The sequence below is a fragment of the Talaromyces marneffei genome, chromosome 2, assembly GCF_009556855.1.
Source record: "Talaromyces marneffei chromosome 2, complete sequence".
In the NCBI taxonomy this organism is placed as follows: domain Eukaryota; kingdom Fungi; phylum Ascomycota; class Eurotiomycetes; order Eurotiales; family Trichocomaceae; genus Talaromyces; species Talaromyces marneffei.
The window spans coordinates 2,330,456-2,348,967 of NC_072349.1; the positions used below are offsets into that span (position 1 = coordinate 2,330,456).

At 47.3% G+C, this 18,512-nt stretch overlaps 7 protein-coding genes across 7 annotated transcripts; 4 read left to right on the top strand and 3 right to left on the bottom strand.

Moving 5' to 3' along the window:
- Window positions 1-254: 254 nt before the first annotated feature.
- EYB26_003204 (uncharacterized protein) lies at window positions 255-4,029 on the top strand (the record flags this gene model as incomplete). The annotated part of the gene is made up of 4 exons (XM_054262507.1): window positions 255-282; window positions 502-685; window positions 775-3,710; window positions 3,761-4,029. The coding sequence occupies 4 exons, from the start codon at window positions 255-257 to the stop codon at window positions 4,027-4,029; spliced, it is 3,417 nt and encodes a 1,138-aa protein (XP_054118482.1).
- A 2,078-nt stretch (window positions 4,030-6,107) lies between these two features.
- EYB26_003205 (uncharacterized protein) lies at window positions 6,108-8,258 on the top strand (the record flags this gene model as incomplete). Its single annotated transcript, XM_054262508.1, has 1 exon — window positions 6,108-8,258. One exon carries the CDS (start codon window positions 6,108-6,110, stop codon window positions 8,256-8,258), a length of 2,151 nt encoding a protein of 716 aa, XP_054118483.1.
- A 482-nt stretch (window positions 8,259-8,740) lies between these two features.
- On the bottom strand, window positions 8,741-9,773 carry EYB26_003206 (uncharacterized protein; the record flags this gene model as incomplete). Its single annotated transcript, XM_054262509.1, has 2 exons — window positions 8,741-9,342; window positions 9,413-9,773. 2 exons carry the CDS (start codon window positions 9,771-9,773, stop codon window positions 8,741-8,743), a joined length of 963 nt encoding a protein of 320 aa, XP_054118484.1.
- A 355-nt stretch (window positions 9,774-10,128) lies between these two features.
- On the top strand, window positions 10,129-13,352 carry EYB26_003207 (uncharacterized protein; the record flags this gene model as incomplete). Its single annotated transcript, XM_054262510.1, has 4 exons — window positions 10,129-10,693; window positions 10,747-11,703; window positions 11,756-11,848; window positions 11,902-13,352. 4 exons carry the CDS (start codon window positions 10,129-10,131, stop codon window positions 13,350-13,352), a joined length of 3,066 nt encoding a protein of 1,021 aa, XP_054118485.1.
- Window positions 13,353-13,665: 313 nt separating this feature from the next.
- Window positions 13,666-14,181, bottom strand: EYB26_003208 (uncharacterized protein; the record flags this gene model as incomplete). Its single annotated transcript, XM_054262511.1, has 3 exons — window positions 13,666-13,834; window positions 13,901-14,090; window positions 14,160-14,181. The coding sequence occupies 3 exons, from the start codon at window positions 14,179-14,181 to the stop codon at window positions 13,666-13,668; spliced, it is 381 nt and encodes a 126-aa protein (XP_054118486.1).
- A 370-nt stretch (window positions 14,182-14,551) lies between these two features.
- EYB26_003209 (uncharacterized protein) lies at window positions 14,552-17,253 on the bottom strand (the record flags this gene model as incomplete). Its single annotated transcript, XM_054262512.1, has 11 exons — window positions 14,552-14,575; window positions 14,628-15,094; window positions 15,145-15,356; window positions 15,404-15,789; window positions 15,840-16,355; window positions 16,410-16,470; window positions 16,524-16,692; window positions 16,746-16,813; window positions 16,868-16,934; window positions 17,004-17,058; window positions 17,125-17,253. The coding sequence occupies 11 exons, from the start codon at window positions 17,251-17,253 to the stop codon at window positions 14,552-14,554; spliced, it is 2,154 nt and encodes a 717-aa protein (XP_054118487.1).
- A 440-nt stretch (window positions 17,254-17,693) lies between these two features.
- Window positions 17,694-18,370, top strand: EYB26_003210 (uncharacterized protein; the record flags this gene model as incomplete). The annotated part of the gene is made up of 3 exons (XM_054262513.1): window positions 17,694-17,725; window positions 17,800-18,131; window positions 18,204-18,370. The coding sequence occupies 3 exons, from the start codon at window positions 17,694-17,696 to the stop codon at window positions 18,368-18,370; spliced, it is 531 nt and encodes a 176-aa protein (XP_054118488.1).
- Window positions 18,371-18,512: the final 142 nt, after the last annotated feature.

Genomic DNA, 18,512 nt, shown 5'->3' on the forward strand with positions numbered 1-18,512 from the left:
CAATCGCCCAAATCGGTCTCTCTCTTTTTTCTCCGGTCTTCGTCGGGCGAAAACGACTGATTAGGTCAAAATTTTCATCGGCTGCTAATTTCAACAATATATTGACAATCAATTCGCCCATGCATACCTCAACTTTAACACTCAAGGCTTGACACTTTCTCGCTGTGGAGACTTGTCTCCGGGATTTTTTCCAAGCCTTACCTACCTCGCATCTGTCTGTTAGGGGGAGGTGGGCTTGATACTAAGCCACCAGAATGACTGGACACAGGAGACAGCACGATGGTGAGTGGTTTTGTGGTTAATGTCTAAGTCGTTACATTTTATGTGAAATTGCCTCCGAAAGATCGTATAGGTGGAATGAATGTCACACACTGTCTACGGCCGCGATAAGATAGGGTACCGGCACAGCTGTTGATTGGCTTTTGTATCATATCGAGCATTCCAATGTATGCGTGAGATGTGCGAGGGTCTAGGCTAATGCATCGGTGGAAAAAAATTTAGAAAAAGGAGATCTCAGTCCTCTCTCGTCGCCCGCTCTCGGTGCACTCTCGTCTTCACCGGAACAAACTTCATTCAACCTTGGAGATCGAAGCGATGGGAATCTCTCTATTCCTTCAACTAGAGAGCCGTTGAGGCTTTCAATGGATGCTTCAACGTCGTCGAATGACTATGATCAGCTTAGTCGGTAGGGCTTTTTTTTCCCAGCACGAGGCTTATCTTGGACTTGCGTTCACCTTGCAATAATTCCGGATCTAACGCTCGGCTTGCATATAGATCCCCTTTACTCGAACCTGACGGCCTCGGTCCCTCAGGTCTAGACCGTATACGACAGCAACCCTTATCGCGAGTATTCACGCTTCCAAACCTTTCTACATCGTCCGTCGGCCAGCACAACTCCCCACCCAATCGTTCGAGTGCGTCGTCCAGAGCTGCATCGGTATATGTCCCATCAGGCGGAACAGTCCCTCCCTTTGAAGATCTGCACCGCTTTCCTTCCGAATCCCTTCATTCGTTCTCTTTCGCTCAACGGTCCGAGGAATTGCTCGCTACTCGACATAACATTCTCAAAAGGTCAATAGATTTTATGAAAGATCGATTGGGTTGGGCGGCTACTAGTCCCGGTCTCGTTAATGCTCAGGCTCGAATAAGTGGCGACACCGAATTTCAGGGTATGGTCGATTTGTTGTCCAAGGCCAGTGTGTTGGATCGAGAATCACAAGGTCGGCAAATAGGTGGTCTAAATGGACCTATCACCAGTTCACCGGAAGCTGAAGCGGACAACGTGTTTGAGAGGTCTTTTCATAGCCCTACACTCACGAGCCAACATTCACCCTTCCCGAGCTATCCTGGGGACGCCACCGAAGCTGTCGATGATAGTCAACTTCTGAGTCCCTTCTATGACGACAATGGCTACTCGCGCCGAAGAGATCTGAGATCTGCTCCGGCTTCCAGGCGGGTCAGCTTGAAGCGAACATATACCGATCTAAGCTCTCTGTCGTTGCAAAGTAAACTCATGGAAACTTTGGCACAACCCTATCCTGCCGGCGACTCTTTGGCTTCACCTGGATACAACTTGGCACTGGGAATTGGCCCTGTACTTCATACTCATAGCAGCAAATGGACACCGGTCTCTCAAGCTGTCTTTAGGACAGAGGCAAAGGCTCCCTGGACAATCATCTCGGCCAACGATCTCGCTTGTCTTGTCTTTGGAGTCACGCAGTCGGAAGTCCGAAAGTTAAGCATACTCGAGGTGGTTCAAGAAGAGCGGCGACAGTGGCTTGAGTCAAAGCTTCAGGACCCGACAACTGATGCAACCGCGAAGTTTCCTAATTCGAACGTTAAGCCTCGCTTCAATATGCCAAGGGGTAATGGAGTAACAGCACAATTGTTGAGCAAGCCGTCGTCTCGGCAAAAGACTGGTCGCAGGGCTCAGACAGATGATGGTTATGGGTCGAGCAAAAGGAACCCACGGAAACCGAACCATCCAGCAAACAAGTCTCGCGGAGTGCTTCTGTGCGGTGATGTAGTGCCAATCCAGAAGCGTAACGGAGCAACTGGGTCGGCTAGTTTTTGGGTCATGGAAAAACGTGGAGGTTTGATTTGGGTTCTTGAGGAGATAACAGAGAATGTGGCATATCTCACATACAATGAAAGTGGAAAACTCACTAAAGTAGAGGGCGACGCTGATGAGATTTGGGGCCACGACGTTGCAAAGAGCGATATCCCGATTACGACTCTCTTCCCAGAAATGCCGGCAGAATGCGTAAGTAATTTTGAAAGACTTCTCGATCTCAAATATTTCGGCGCACGTGGTCCGGGGAAGGGTGGCATACCGACAACGGTTACGAAGAACCCTAATGGGGATATAAGGTCGTTACGAGTGTCTAGTTTTCCTCATGTCGCCGGTATGATGGTTTTATCGTCGACTACACTCAACATTATCAGCTCGAATTCGGTCTTTTCGTCTGCCCTCTTTGGGCAGGAGCGTCCCGAAGGACACCATATTTCTGAACTTATTCCGGAATTTGAAAAATTTATTGCTACTTTGACGGAGGAAGATAAAGTGCCGCTTGTGGACGGTATGGTGATTCCAGAACATAGCTTCCGACGAGCACGGGATTTGTTGTTACTTCGAGAGAATAGAGGCAACGCCATCTCTATCTTTCTTGAGTCTGAAGGTCTGCCAGCGAGACATCGGGATGGATCTCGGCTTTCTATCGACGTGCAAATGCGAATTGTCAAAAGTGAAACTGTTTTCCCCGATAGCCAAAGTAAGCGGGAAGAAGGGTCACCCACTCACCAGAGCGAAAATAGTGATCATGACGACGATGAATTGGCAGACACAATTGCAGTAACTGAAGTCGTCTATGCTTTATGGGTTACTTACTCTAGGCAGATGCACTCTGGGACCGGTGGTCTTCCCTCCAATGACCAGGCAGCAACAGAAAGGAAGCCAACCATACCAATCCACCAAACCCAGTCGGGACAACGCACACCTTCCCCAACTCCTACATTGCCGTCTCATTCTAACACGCCATCTTTGGATAACAAGACTCCACTATCTCTACTCAGCCATAAACTCAACGAGGCGGCGTCAACACCGTTAGCGGACCGATCTATGCCCGAACCAGTTCGTGTACCTCCTTTGATTAAAGAAGCACCCAAGAAGCGAACAATCTCCGACTATGTTATTATCGAGGAGATGGGACAAGGAGCGTATGGACAGGTCAAATTGGCACGACTGAAGAAGAATCCAGCTAAGAAGATGGTGCTCAAGTATGTCACCAAGAAGCGAATTTTAGTGGATACCTGGACTCGCGATCGTCGACTAGGGACTGTACCACTGGAGATTCACGTTCTCGATTATCTTCGACGAGATGGCCTACGACATCCGAACATCGTGGAGATGGAGGGCTTCTTCGAGGACGAGATCAATTACTACATCGAAATGGTCCCGCACGGTCTTCCGGGAATGGATTTATTCGATTATATAGAGCTCAAATCCAACATGGATGAAGGCGAGTGCCGAAACATTTTCAAACAGGTGGTGGATGCCATCCACCATCTGCACACCAAGGCGTTGGTGGTACATCGAGATATCAAAGACGAAAATGTTGTGCTTGACGGAGAAGGACGCATCAAGTTGATTGATTTCGGCAGTGCGGCATATATCAAGAATGGACCCTTTGATGTATTTGTGGGCACTATTGGTAAGTTCTCATCCTCTCTAGGCTTTTTGTATCGTTGCTGATTACTGTAGATTATGCGGCACCCGAAGTCCTCCAAGGCAAATCCTACCGCGGCAAAGAACAAGACGTGTGGGCTCTAGGCATCCTTCTTTACACTATCGTCTACAAGGAGAATCCTTTCTACAATGTCGACGAAATTCTCGATCACCCACTCCGGGTCCCATTTCTTCCATTCTCCGAGGATTGCATCGATCTCATTCGCAGGATGCTCGACCGTGACGTGGATAATCGAATTACAATATCTGAAGTGGTTGACCATCCGTGGATGGTCACGGTTTGAGCATGCAATGCTCATTTACAACAATTGCTGTCATATATCACTCTTTATTACCGCCTTTACTTTTCTGTTATGACCCTGACCCGACTTGATGAACCAACAATAAATACCTACGAAGGACGAAGAGGACGAAAAGACGATCGAGCATAGTGGTTTTCTCATTGGATAGAAGCATCGAAACGCAAGATACCCATTGGTCTGCTATTCACGGTCTTTGAAGCTAGTTACTTTATTTATTATAGTATACATTCCTATCTATTCATGATTTTTGTCTTCGTTACGTCGTTGAAATACGATACAAAAATGGGATTATGTGAGTGGCGTGGTGATAAGTTAGTGTACGTACTTGGGACTTGGATGCCTTGGGTATCCAGCCTAAACAAAGAAATTTGCCTCGTGCCTCCTAAACCTTCTTGGTTGCATTTTGTGTCGATGTGTAGACTCCAAACAATCTAATCCATATTGCCTATTGCGTCGTATTCGGATTGAATTGCGAAGAGATAAAATGATTGACAACCCTTATCTTCAGCAAATGACATGATCGGCACCAGGCAAGGAGAAAGATCAGGCGAGCACTTCTATTTATTATTTATTATTATTTTTTTTTTTCACATTTCTTTGCCTCGACTGGCTAGTGCTGAGTGGCTCAGGCGACATGCTCGCGTGCGAGTTGTCTCGGACCCAGTCGGTAGGCCAGCTCAGTGGCCGGGTTGGGGGTGGTACTGGCAAGTATTCGTGGCCACAGTCTGACCACAGAGTCCACCCAGCACATTATTGACCTCGACCCTCTAAATGTCTTGGACCTTTTCTACCACCTCCCAACCACTGCCACTCTCGGTATTCCGGTGTAATTACCGAAGTGTATACACATCGTACAGACTCCAGAGTACGTGCTACAGTAGAGTGGTGTACAGAGTGGAGTTTTTTTTAGTGTACAACCAACTTATCGATAACGACTAGCCAACGGACTATGCCTAAAGGGACTCCCAACCGGTGCGCTAAGTCCTATCGATAGCACGATAATTAATCGATAAGTCATTAGCGTCGTTCTAGTGTTATCCGATAAAACCCAATCACTGCGCTAAGGACATGAATTAGCGGGGGTGGTGGATTAGCCTGTATTTTAAACGATCGCGGGTCTCTGATCGTTGTGTTCTGTCGGATATGGTTGATAGGCAATGCATACGGCTGAAAATGACCTGGTCAGTTGGTAGCATCTTTGTTCCACGCCGATAAGTGACAAGACACGTATTGGGTACTTCGATACGGTGGAGTAAAGACTAAATTTAGAGGACGGTACATGTAAAAGCAACGAGTACGAAACATTATTACGAATACCCGTCCGCTTATTAACCAGTGACTGGTGGACTGCCTGCTGCCCCCCGCTGCCTCCCTCCTTCCCTCCCTCCACTCGAACGCTCTCTCCCCTCTGGCATATCAGTCTCGGACTAGACTCGTTCGGTCAATCTCTTCTCTCTCTCTTTCTCTATCTCTCTGACTCTTCTGCTTTTCTTCTCGTCCCCAATCAATCCCGAGAAGGCAATAATTGACACAATTACATAGACACGACGCTGGGGCTGTTTTCCCGGGATCGTGTTTGCCTCATCGCTTGCTTCTACCCTGACTTTCCACTGTTCCAGCCCTTCATCGCCCGAACCACGGATCCACGGTCTGCAGCCCACCGAGCGGCCAACTTGTCATCCTGCTTCAGGCTCAGCTCTCTTGTTCTGGCCTTTTGTCCACAGACTTCGACTTTCTCACCATTGTTCCTGTCTGTTCGGTTCATCGGAGTTTTGTTCGTCAATCTGTTTGACGTCTTTATTATTCAAGTCGATCGCAATCAGACTTACGGCATTCGTATATCTGTTCAACAGGCCGTCTGATAGCGCTAGACACGACACACCCGACCTTCCGATACTCCCGCTATGACTTGCTAAGACAAATACCGCCAATGCTACAACTCTTCGCTTCTCCGGCGTAAACAGCGCGTGGGGTTTTGGGCTTGTTCAATTAATTCTTGTGTGCTTGAGTTTTGAGTTTACTCTTGTAGATAACCGACGACATCCGAATACTTCATCACCATGGCCGCTACCGTTGCAAACGATACCATCATCTCTGGCACGGCTTCTCCGACAACCCCGACATCTCCAGCATCCGGTGAGATCCCAATGGAGCAGCCTCCAAAATTGAAGGGCCGGAGGAGGCTGTTGCAGAATCTCCAACGCATGTCCTCGAGCCCGTCATTGTTACGACGAACGAGATCCCTTTCGACTGGGTATCAAAGGGACCGCAAGGCTTCTTTATCGTGTGTTTCGTTATCACCGGCGCAATGCTGGGGTGATCCTACTACTTCATTATCTGGCGGTCTGGAAACCGCTTCGCCAACATATGCTGCGTCTGGAAATGCACGGATCCGCGCGATCAGCGGTTCTCGTAATGGGTCACAGACGACTGTGCCTCTTCCGGCGGATTTGAGACCAGCATCGGCGTCTCGGAACATGCTGTCTGAGACCTTGGAGGGCGACGCAACTATTGTCGACGTTCAAGGAAAGACTCGATACACGAAAAGGACTCTGGACTTTTGGAACGACATGCCCAATGAAATCAAAACAAAGATACTCGGTTATTTGACGCCAAAGGAGATTGTCAGATGCTCATTGGTGTCCAAAGCGTGGCATGATATGTGTTTTGATGGGCAGTTATGGTACCAAATCGATACCTCGGAATTCTACAGCCAGATTTCAAGCGGTGCTTTGATGAAGATTATCACGACGGCGGGACCGTTTGTACGAGATCTCAATTTACGTGGTTGCGTGCAACTTCGCGAGAAATGGTTATTTGAGGGCGAACAGATTTCTAGTGCTTGCCGGAATGTGGTCAATTTCTCGGTCGAGGGCTGTCGAATCGACAAAATCTCCCTCAATGGATTCTTTTTGCGAAATACTTCCCTGAAATATATCAATGTCTCTGGGCTTTCCACCGTCACCAATTCTGCTATGAAGATTATCGCACAAACATGTTCTCAATTGGAGACACTGAACGTGTCATGGTGCTTGAACATCGATACTAAAGGTCTAAAGCGAGTCATCGAATCGTGCTCGAATCTCAGAGACTTGCGTGCTGGAGAGATCGCGGGCTTCGATGACGAAAGTATCATGGAATGTCTCTTCGAGAAGAATACACTGGAGAGACTGGTTCTTCATCGCACAGATATCACAGATGAAAGCCTCAAAATGCTCATAGTTGGCAGAGATCCTGAAATTGACGTCTTGACAGACAGACCTATTGTTCCGCCACGAGTGCTGAGACATCTGGACATCCATCAATGCACGAACATAACGGACGCGGGTCTCAGCAGCCTTGCTTATAATGTTCCGGCTCTACAAGGTCTTCAGATCTCTCAATGTACGGAACTCACAGACGACTCTATCGTCGATGTTATTCAAACTACCCCGAAACTTAGTCACTTTGATATGGAAGATCTCGACAATGTCACGAACAATCTATTGGTTGAGCTTGCCAAATCACCCTGTTCCGACGTCCTCGAGCACCTCAATGTTAGCTACTGTGATAGCATCGGAGATATCGGAATGCTTCAGGTGTTGAAAAACTGTCGCCAGTTGAGGTCGCTTGAAATGGACAACACCCGAGTCTCAGATTTGTGTCTTATGGAGGCGAGCTCCCTCGTCCGCAAAAGAGGTTACGGAACGGATTTGCCCAAAGTTGGACTGCGCATTGTGGTATTCGACTGCATCAATGTGACCTGGGCTGGTGTGCGAGAGGTATTATCCAGCAATGCTTTTATACCTCGCTCATTGAAGAATCAAACTACGGTCACCGTCAAAGAATCAACAAGCGGAGTTGGTGCAGGTTCACCATCCTCATCGACGTCATCCTCCAGTAGCTTACCCACACCAACCGTTATCGCCTATTATCCCAAGGAAATCATCGAACTGAAATGTTTCCACGGCTGGCAGATGACTGCCAACGAGCATACAAAACGTGTTCTTCGCGGATCTCTTACATCCGCAAACAACCTTGATCGAAAATGGGCAGATTACATGATGGCGACGGAAGAAGCCGGTGCTGGAGGAGCGAATGCAAGACGACGCAGGCGCCGTGCTCGTGAAGCCGAGAGATTGTATCAGTTCGATGAAGAAGAAGATTTGAGTCTTGATGTTTATGTTGGAGGAAGACGTCGCGCCCGAAGTGGCGGATGCACAGTGATGTGATTTGTCTTCCACATGTTATTTCCCATCTCATTCAAAGGCTTATCAAGAGGAACATCCCTGATGTCCATCGCACATTCCTTCCCATCGGATGACTACATCGAGCCAGAGAGCTCATTCTCTTCCTTCTTTCCTCCAATCCCATTCCGACCAGACTCGATGACATTGAGTAGTTTGGCATCAGCAAAGGTTCTGATGCGTTGATATGGCATGGCATGATTTTTTCACTTCTTTGCACATTTTTATAGACACCAGGGAGCAGCTAGGTGGTTTTGTTTGGTTGCATCTCATGTTTTACGTTTACATTTGGAGCGTCGAAAGCATGTAAATACGGATTATAGCGTGTCAATCCATTCATTTATGATTCATGGCTTACTTGTAGATCCAGGTGGAAAGAGAAAACGGTATGCTGATCGCTGAGAATACAATCGACAGAAAATTTACAATTCGTCCATGCAACAAACAGACAAAATGTGATGTGAAAATCACTCCTCGAAAAATCCACCATCACTATCCTCCTCATCTTCCTTAGGTTTTTCCGCTTCAACTTCCTTTCTTTTCCTCTTCTTCTCTTTCTCCCTGTTCGTCGTCGTCTCCGCCTTCTCCTTGCCAGTATTCATTACAACATTGCTCGTCGCCGCCGTACCATCCAGACTTCGTATCGGCTTCCCATCAAATCCAATATTCAGCTTTCCATCCCGTAGTTTATCCAGAGTCTTTTCCGCCATGCATTTCTTAATTATATCCCACATCGGCGGTTTCTCTCCTTCTTTCTCAGAGGGCTTATCATCTTCAGAAGTCTGCATCTCCTCATCCACACTCTCCTCCTCCCCCTCATCATCATCATCATCATCTGTATTGGCAACTTTCTGGTTATGGCCCTCCACGACCTGCCTCTTCTTTTCCTGCGGATAGAGCGATAAATACTTCTCCGTAAGCGGGTAATAAATCGTATAATTCACATCAATCTGAGCCATATCAATCTTTCCCTGAAGGGCTGCGAGTTTGCTTTTGTCTTCTTCCTGCTGTTTCGCCTTTTCGAGTTGTCGCTGTGCGGTGCGGAGTTGTTTTGTTGCTGTTTTGCGATCTATACGGATGTATTATTAGGTATCCTGTCCCGTAGATTCTCGTAGATTGGGGAAATGGGAGAGACAAACCTAAGAATCTAACAAAATGATACTTTCTAATAATCTCCGACCTCTGCCTGCGCGCCTGCTCCTGCTCCAGGTCTCGCTCATACCCCTTCAACGCTCGTTCCTGCACAATCCTTGCTTCGGGCGATAAGTTCTCTGCCCGAGTGAGCAAACGCTTTACATCGCGGATTCGTCTCTTCAGGTCATTGATGGATAGGCCCTTGTCGCCGGTGGAGTTTTTGTTTTGAGGTTGTTTTTGGGTGGTGTTATTATTGTATTTTCGTTTCGGAGTGGAGTTGCTGTTGTCGGCGTTGGAGCGGTGGATTTTGGGTTTTTTGGTTGTGTCGTAGGGATGGAAGCGGGTGGATTTTTCTTTGGACGCCATGATTTATACTTCTTGTCAATTGCTGACGTGCAAAGAAGAGCGCAAGGAAATCAATTGCTCCCTGCTGTGGCAGATGGATGAGATCGTCAAAAAATATTTTGATAGTCGATAAGAGCAAGAAGGGCCGCGGCAAGTTTAGGCGAGCTGTCGGATCAACGACGGGCCGGACACAGCATCGCGGGTATGTATCACCGTATTTGGTAGTCGGCCTTGCAAGCTTCCTCACATACACAACTGGGATACCATTAATTGTTCGATTCTGCGGAACTAGTCTCTGCGCTCGAAGGATGAGCTAAAAAAAAAAATCATGACTTTACGGCAAACGCACTAAGCTTCAACCCGAAATAAAAGCAACATGGAGACAGCCATCCGCTGGTCACCCTCCTCCACCACCAAGGAACAACGCTTCCTCTATGTCGACGTAATAGGCAAATCCTTCAAACTCTGCAGAGTCACCTCCGTCAAAGGCAATGACCTGGAATACGACGTGCTCTCAACCCACATCCGGGTCCCCGGATTCCGCGCCTTTGATTGGTCCACTGCAGATGAATCGCTCATCGCTGTCGGGCAATCATCGGGTGAAGTTAATATCTTGCGCATGGATGGGAATTCGAATGAATCTTGGTCCTTTCCGCTAAGGAATCAACGGTATTGTAATGCTGTTGCGTTTAGTTCGCATGGTTTGTTGGCGGGCGGGTTGGATAAGGTGAGGAATGATGTGTGTTTGAATGTTTGGGATGTCAATCATCGTATTATGACTGGGAGCTCGAGGGGGGCCCTTGTAAGCGATAGGCAAAGTGCCGAGCCGCTCAGGAAGTTGAGTTCGGACCCTATTACTAGTATCAAGTTCTTTAGGGAGCAACCGGATACTTTGGTGGCTGGTGTGAAGGGTCAATTTTTGAAGCTGTTTGACTTGAGAGGTGTGTTACATCCTAATTTATGCAGTTGAAGTGCTATTACTGATTCAGGACAGATAACTCGTCACAAGCTTTCCTCACATTCTCTACGAAATGCGTCCACAACACAGCTGTAGACTGGTTGGACGAAAACTATTTTGCATCCTGTTCTTCTTCCGCCGATGCTACCGTCTGTCTCTGGGACCGACGTATGGGCCAACGCCTCACCTCAAGCCCAGCAAACCCCGACAGCGGTCAAGTTGGCCCAAGTCTAAGTCTTGGAAACACCGTCCAAAACGCCACTATCTGGAGTCTGCGCTTCTCAAGGACCAAAAGAGGATGTTTGGGAGTTCTGTCTAGCAACGGTCAATTCAAGATGTTCGACATCGCAAAGGAGTATTTGTCTGCTGGTGATCGGAATTCCGTTGACGAGACCCTCGGCCAAGGCTCGTCTTCGAGCTATCCGGAGCAAATCTATACCAAGAATATTCGCGACATTCGACATCCCTACAACCATCAGACTAGGGGTTACAAAAAGGCGAATAGGGTTGTATCGTTTGATTTCTTGAATATGAGCCGCTCCAATGAACCAAGTGCGATTACTTTGCTGGGTAATGGAAAAGTGGAGTTTGTCACCGTGCAGTCATCGGCGGCGCCTATAAGGTTGTCCTCGCAGAATGTGCTGGTACGAGGAGTTCCTTATGGCGAACGTGATTTTAAGACTATTGGTCCACGACCACTGCGCGAGAAGACATCAAACGTTATCCAGTCTTTGAGGGACAATGCGCAGGCTCGCTCCAAACAACATGGATTGATGGAAGAAGAGGAGAACAAATGTCTGTCTAGCCGGGAAAAAAGAGAGCAGGCTTCGTTCCTAGGTCGCGTCAAACCTACACTCAGAGCTGCCGATGCCTTGACTTATTTGAGCATCAGTCAAGCTCGCTGCCGGGAAGGGTATCTTTTTGATTGCGAGAAGAATATACGGATTGTTTCGGATGATGCAGATTTGCAAGAATTCTGGAATTGGGTTCGACGTAAGTCACTGGTCATATCACCCCATGTCAGTCCTCAACTAATGATATCTAGATTCTCGGGAGGAGTCAGCGAATGGATCGACAATCGTCAACCGAATTGATATGAGTTATCTTGGTGTCTGTGACGTATGGTTTGACGAAATTGGTAAGTATTTCTTTTTACTCGTCCTTGACACAGCTGACGTTGAACGACAAAAGGAGCCACATCAAAGGAGCTCAGACAACATTCATCTATCAACAAAATCGACCTGGCACCAGAGCAGATGATAAAAGACATGGTCCAACAACTCCAACTCCCAGAAGGCAAAAGATGCGAAACAGACTTTTGGGAACATCGTCAATTATGTCTTCATATCTGCGGTGCTATCGAATCCGAAGAAGAACTTGAGCAAATTGTCGATGATCTTGTTAAGAAAAGACAACACACAAAAGCCGCAGCATTGGCGATTTTCCAGAACGAGGCCAAAATAGCTTTCCATGCTCTTCGTCGGAATGAACCCACCCAGGCACATAAGCTTCTTGCCATGGCGATTGTGGGCGCAGCAAAGGGACAGCAAAGTGACAAGGACTGGGAAGAGACCTGTAACGAGATTGCGACTGAACTGACAGACCCGTACGCTCGAGCCGTTCTCGCTCTAGTGAGCAAAGGGAAATGGGAGTCAGTTTTAGCAGAGACCACTCTTCCTCTGAAATACCGTGTAGAGGTGGCTCTACGCTGGTTGCCGGATGACGATCTGACGACATATTTGCAAGAGACAAAGGAAGAAGCGATCCGCCAGGGAGATATTGAAGGTATCTTGCTGACCGGACTTCGGCATTCGGCGCTTGACCTATTCCAGTCTTATATCCGTAAATTCAACGACGTGCAGACTGCTGTTCTGGCAATGAGCCACACGATACCACGATTCATCGACGACGAAACTAGCAAGGCGATATTCAGGATGTGGCGTGAAACATACCGCCGACAAATCAATTCATGGAAAATGCAAATCGAACGAGCTCGCTTTGATGTAGGCTCCAGAAGGTTTGCTGTAACCTGGGATGGCCGACGATTAATCGCCCCAGCACCTCAACAAGTCAGTCTAACATGCAACTATTGCACCCGACCTCTGCATCAAACCGGATCAATCGCCTCAACAACCATATCCGCCGGGCTATCCACATCAACATCCACCGCAACAGCCTCTGCTGTAAGCAATTTACTTCAAAGCGGCAGCGGGAGCACGAACGCTTCCAACCCCGCAATGTTGGTCAACAATCAATCATATCTAGGTGCACAGGGACCAATCCTAATGTCCGGCACCGTCTGCCCCAAATGTTTCCGTCACATGCCTCGTTGCGGCGTCTGCTCGCTGTGGCTCGGTTCTCCAGACCCCATGTCCCGCGCAGCCATCATGGCGGACGCCAAACGAGAAGAAGAGGAGAAACTAAACCATAAAGACGAGGATGAGGACGACGAAAACAACGAGCAAGTCAATGGTGAGACTACGAAAAAACGAACCGGACCGTCGGAAGACGAAATCACCCGTCGCTTTGTGGTGTTTTGTATTAATTGTAATCATGGGTTTCATGCGAATCATGCCAAGGCGTGGTTTGCGAGACATAGAGTTTGTCCCGTTGCGGAGTGTACTTGTGTTTGTGATCGATGATTTGTCTGTTTTCGGGAGGTGGTGGTGAGCATGTGTATGAACGTTCGGAACGAGTATTATACCCTTTTTGAGTTTATCTAGTGAATCTATCACAGTTGTCTAAGAGGCTTTGCTTATTCTCGAGTAATAATAAAAAAAAAAAATAGATACGGAGGTTTGATATTTGAGTAAATGATTGATTGATACAAGTCCTAAATCTAGCTAAAGATTCAGTATCTCCATATCACGAGTAGCAACATGACCCATGGAATCGAGTCCACTTCTAGATTACAGAAATTGGAACCGTTTCCACGAGCAAGTCCCATCTAATCCCTTAGATCATCAAACGCTCAACCTTGTCCTTGATAGCAAGGATCTGAGGCTTGAGGTCACTGGCATCGTTGGTGGTGATGCTGACAGCAATCACGGGACGAGAGACACCGGTGGCTCTGCCGAGGGCAAGTTTGCTGGGAACGTAGCAGTAGGGGACGTTCTTGTCCTCACTATAAAACACCAAAACTATCAGCCAAGTTGTAAAACAAAAAGGTCCAGAAAAGAGGGGCACGTACCAGAGCAAGGGCAAGTGCAACAAAATAGCCAAAGGGGTGGTATCAGCAGCGAGGATGATGATCTCAGATGTTCCGCGGTTGAGGGTTTTTGTCGCTTCGTTAGCGCCCTTCTTCAACTGCTTGTAGTGGGAAGCCTGCTGGACGACATCGAGGATATTCTGGGTGAGGGCTTCGTCGGCGACGGGCCAGGCTATTTTCACTCAAAGTTAGGATCATCTGACTTGGAAATGTGGGAAATAAAGGGAAAGAAAAGACTAACCTGCGTTAGGTTCTCCGGACATTATGGCAATGGCTCACGACAAAGGATCACGGCCTTTTGTACTTGGTGAAGATGTGAGGTGTAGTGGTGTGTAGTTGAGGAAGAGTTGGAGATGGAAAAGAACTTTTTTTTTCCCTTGGTAATGGTTGCCTAACCGGTTTGGGTTAGATACGTACTCCACATTATGCCAAGCCAGAGCGGGATTAGTCACTGTGGTGTGGTGGAGACGCTAATCGGATGCGGAATAGTGCGATATACATGTACAGATCTGGATCTCCCGGTCGACTTCACTGTTCTACTTGCAATCGAGTATGAGGCCATAGTATGTTTGCTAGTCCCTAACCTATGTTACAAGAGAATCCTATCGAACCTATATATAGTATACACTGCCATCAAACTAACTTAGAAGAAAGGAACTAGAATCAAAAGTCAGTCATGATCACTCATCCACAAAGTCAGAATACATACCTGTTTGGCTTCTTCTTCACTAACTTCAGATTGATCTGACGTCGCCTTATCAATCAACCCAATTTTTGAGCGCCGAATCAGCCACCACAACTCTTGTCTATCACCACCCAATTTTTCTGTCAAAATCTTCTCCTTCAGCGGCTGGACAAATTCGTTGTAGAGGCCTGGTTCTTCGTAATCAATTAATTCCTCACGGAGAACACCGAGCTCTTCTACAACACGGTCATAATTAGAGTCTCCAAAACTGGTGCGGATATGATCCTCGATGATCTTCTGCATTTGACTCGTAGCATCTTTGATGGTTTCCACGGTCTCGGCGGTGGCAAGCATCTGCTTGAACTCTGGAATAGCGTTGGTGGGTGAGATCTTTGCACGTTTTTCGCGGTGAAGTAATTCGTCAATATCCAGACCAGAAAGAGGCTTGTCAACGTCGCGATTGCGTTTCCGACCTTTTGCTTTTGGTGGTACTGAACTCATGTTAGCATTTATTTGACATGGCTTCGTTGAATTGGCGTACCTTTCTTTACGTCCGCCGCGCGAATGATCCGATCCAGATATTTCTGTGCACGTTCTTGGACTTCCTTGGGCGGTTTTGAGAGTCGAGTAAGCCTTTCCGATGGCGGAGGAACTGGCTCATCTGGATGGATTGCCCGCCATCGGACTGCTTGCTCAATTCGATGTAGTAATGGCGAATAATTATCCTCCATCGGTATAGTCTCAACTATCTCGCTATGACTCGTTAGCAAGGAACGAAAATTTTGCATGAAAGCACATACCCTTCTTCATCCTTATCGATTAACTCCATGCTGTCGACGTACTTACTCATTGCATTCACCAAATCCTCACTCGGCAAATTTCGATGCTCCTTAACCTCCTTGCCAGATATGGTAATTACCCTATCCAAGGGCGGGAACTTGTATGACCGAACATCTTCGGAGAAAGGAAGTTGTACTTCAAGTAGACATTCATAGTCCGGATCGATTAATGGCGCCAAGAGAACTATCAATGGACTCTTGCCATCTTTTGTGACCAGCCTAGCAATTGCATAGCAGTCAAGCTCAAACAAAGCATGGATCAATGAAGAAAGTGCCAAGGCTGCTTTCTCATTAGTCTTTTGAGCAATGATGACATTGCTAGTAGACATATTCATGAATCGGTCATACTAGTTGCCAGTTAGTTAGGGCATAAACATTTTGGTGGAGAGAAACGAACATGATCAGCTTGGATAAATCCAATCAATTCCAAAGCAGCCATCGTTTCCAATTTTGTGATATTCTCATCCGATTCGCTGATAGGAACTGCTGTCCTACCATACTCGTAGCCCTTAGCCAACTCGTCTCGTTCGAGCTCTCGCTTACCACCAACAACTTGAGGGTCATCGACGTGATATGTTCGCACGTTTCGTACACTCGTCAAGTTCGCGTCTGCGTCTTTACTAGCTTCCAATGTCTGTGTCGAAGGCTGACTCGCGTCTCCGCCTGTTTTCACAACAAAGGAGCTGGTGCTGGGTGGTTTGGCAACGTATGTTCGATAGTAGCGCTCTACTTGAATGCGAAGAGCGGTGTCGTATTGCATAGGGTTGCCTAATCTGAGATCCCCACGGAATGAAGGTACGCCGCGGACGACTTTGACGCGAGGGATATCGAGTTCTGCTATCGCTTGTGCCAGGGTGCCGTAGACGCCGTCACAGTCCTCAACAAGGCCACGAAGTAAGGCTTCATTCTCCGCCTAACAAACGATTAGTCTACCCTACAAGAAAGCGTGAATATAAATATAACTTGCCTTTCCTTCGTCCTTGTCTTCCTCTTTGAAGCCGTAATCAGGATCATCAAAATCCACGCCCCTATAAGTGTAAGCCTTTCGAGCAGCCAGGCAATATTAAAGGAGCATCCATACAGCACAATAAGTTCGATGTTATCCGCCTTCAGCTTAGAAGCAATATCTTCTAATCCATCCGAGCTTATTGCTCCTTTACCATTGGTGACTAGATAGATTTTCCGTTTGTATTTCAGCTTTTTGGTGTAGACATTGATCATTTGTATAGCGACGATTAATGAAGAAATTGCTTGGCTGTGTCAGTAGATGATATCGGGTGGACTTCAATGATGTTTGACATACCATCTCCCTCATCTGTCTCGCTGGGTTTGATCTCTTCGCGTAGTCGCCGTATATCCGGCATAAGCATTCTTTGTAGCGTTAGTAGCTGGGACAATTGTATCGTCCGTTGTAATCAAACTCACTGTCCCAGACCCTGCATGACACTGATATTCTCATAACCCTCATCATCTTCCAAGGGTACTTTCGTTTCTATTGATGAAATTCAGTACCGTTCACTGCATACGCTCGAATCACGATTAATTATTTAAGACCACTCACCGTCAGTCTTGAGTCCAACCACACCAATTGTAGCTGTTTTCCGACCGGTTGCTACCTTTAATGGAAGTTAGTTGAACAGCTCCAAATATCTCGTATAAGGAACAAAAAATCCTTAACATACAGTCGTAGTAATTTTATCCCAAACATATCGCATCGCCCAATCAAGATCCGAGATGTCTCGACCATTATTGTGCTGTTTCATTGACTTGCCTACATCGACGATGTAGACGGTTGCTTCTTTATCCGCCATGATGGCTGCTGCCTCCGAAGCTGGTTGGCAATGGCGTGAGGTTGAAAATTTGGAGAAAGGAGAAAGACGAAAGATGAGGCTCTTTCCTTCCTTTGAGCTTTGAGGCTTGCGTTACGGTCTAGGCAGACGCGTGATATTTCCTGTTTGAGCGGAACACGTGAAATGTCAGGAACGCGAAGTCACATGACACCTATGACGTCGACCGGCCTAATTGCTTACTGTGCATGCTGATTGGCCAAAACGAGCTCCCCCGCACGGAATGAAATGGACAGCTCTTGGGGGCCGAGCCGAGCTTCATTCAACATCTGACGCTCCGTCTCCGACATCAACTGTATCATTTTCCCTCTTTTCCTTCTTCTTCTTCTTCTTCTTCTTCTTCTTCCTCTTCACTTTCCTCTACTTCCCATCTCCCGTCGTAGATCATTGGGAATATCATCAAAATGTCCTATCTCGGCCCATTCCACATCCTCAGGTAAACCCCAACCTCTCCACAATCAGTAGTACCCATCCTCATACCCATCCTAACTACTTTACGCATTTACATAGCTACGGCACCCTCCTCGGCGCCCAAATCTACCAATCCTTCATCGGCGGCACAGTAGCCTTCAAAGCCCTCCCCCGCCCTCAATTCTCCGCCCTCCAAAACAAGCTGTTCCCCATCTACTTCTCTCTGCAGAGCGCACTACCACTCGCTCTCGCGCTCACATTTCCCGGGAAGTTTGGCACGAGTGATTTGTCGAGTATCTCTGGCGTATTTGCGGATGAGAATCGATATGCGGTTCTGTTGCCATTGACGATTATTTCTGTGGTCGGGTTGGTGAATATGTTTTATTTGACGCCTTTGGTTGGGAAGGTGATTAAGGAGAGATTTCAGCAGGGTTTGTCCCCTCCCCCTCCCCCCCTTTATCCGATGAATATTCTACAATAGTGTACTGACTGCTTGGGTGAAGAATCGATTGATGGCAAGAAAGCATATGATGCCCCACCTCATTCTCAGAAGATGACTGAGCTCAATAAGAGGTTTGGCAAGTTGCATGGTCTGTCGAGTTTGTTGAACATGGGTGCTTTGATTGCGACGATTGCGTATGGAGTGTATCTCGGGGGTCGGTTGCACTGAGCTAGGAATAGGATTTGCGGTTGGAAAGTTTCGATGATATGGGGGAGGGACAGATGATGCATATGATTGTTTTGGATATGGATCACGTTGCAAATGGATTTTATGATAACTACAATTAGCACTCTACTCATTATAACTCGAT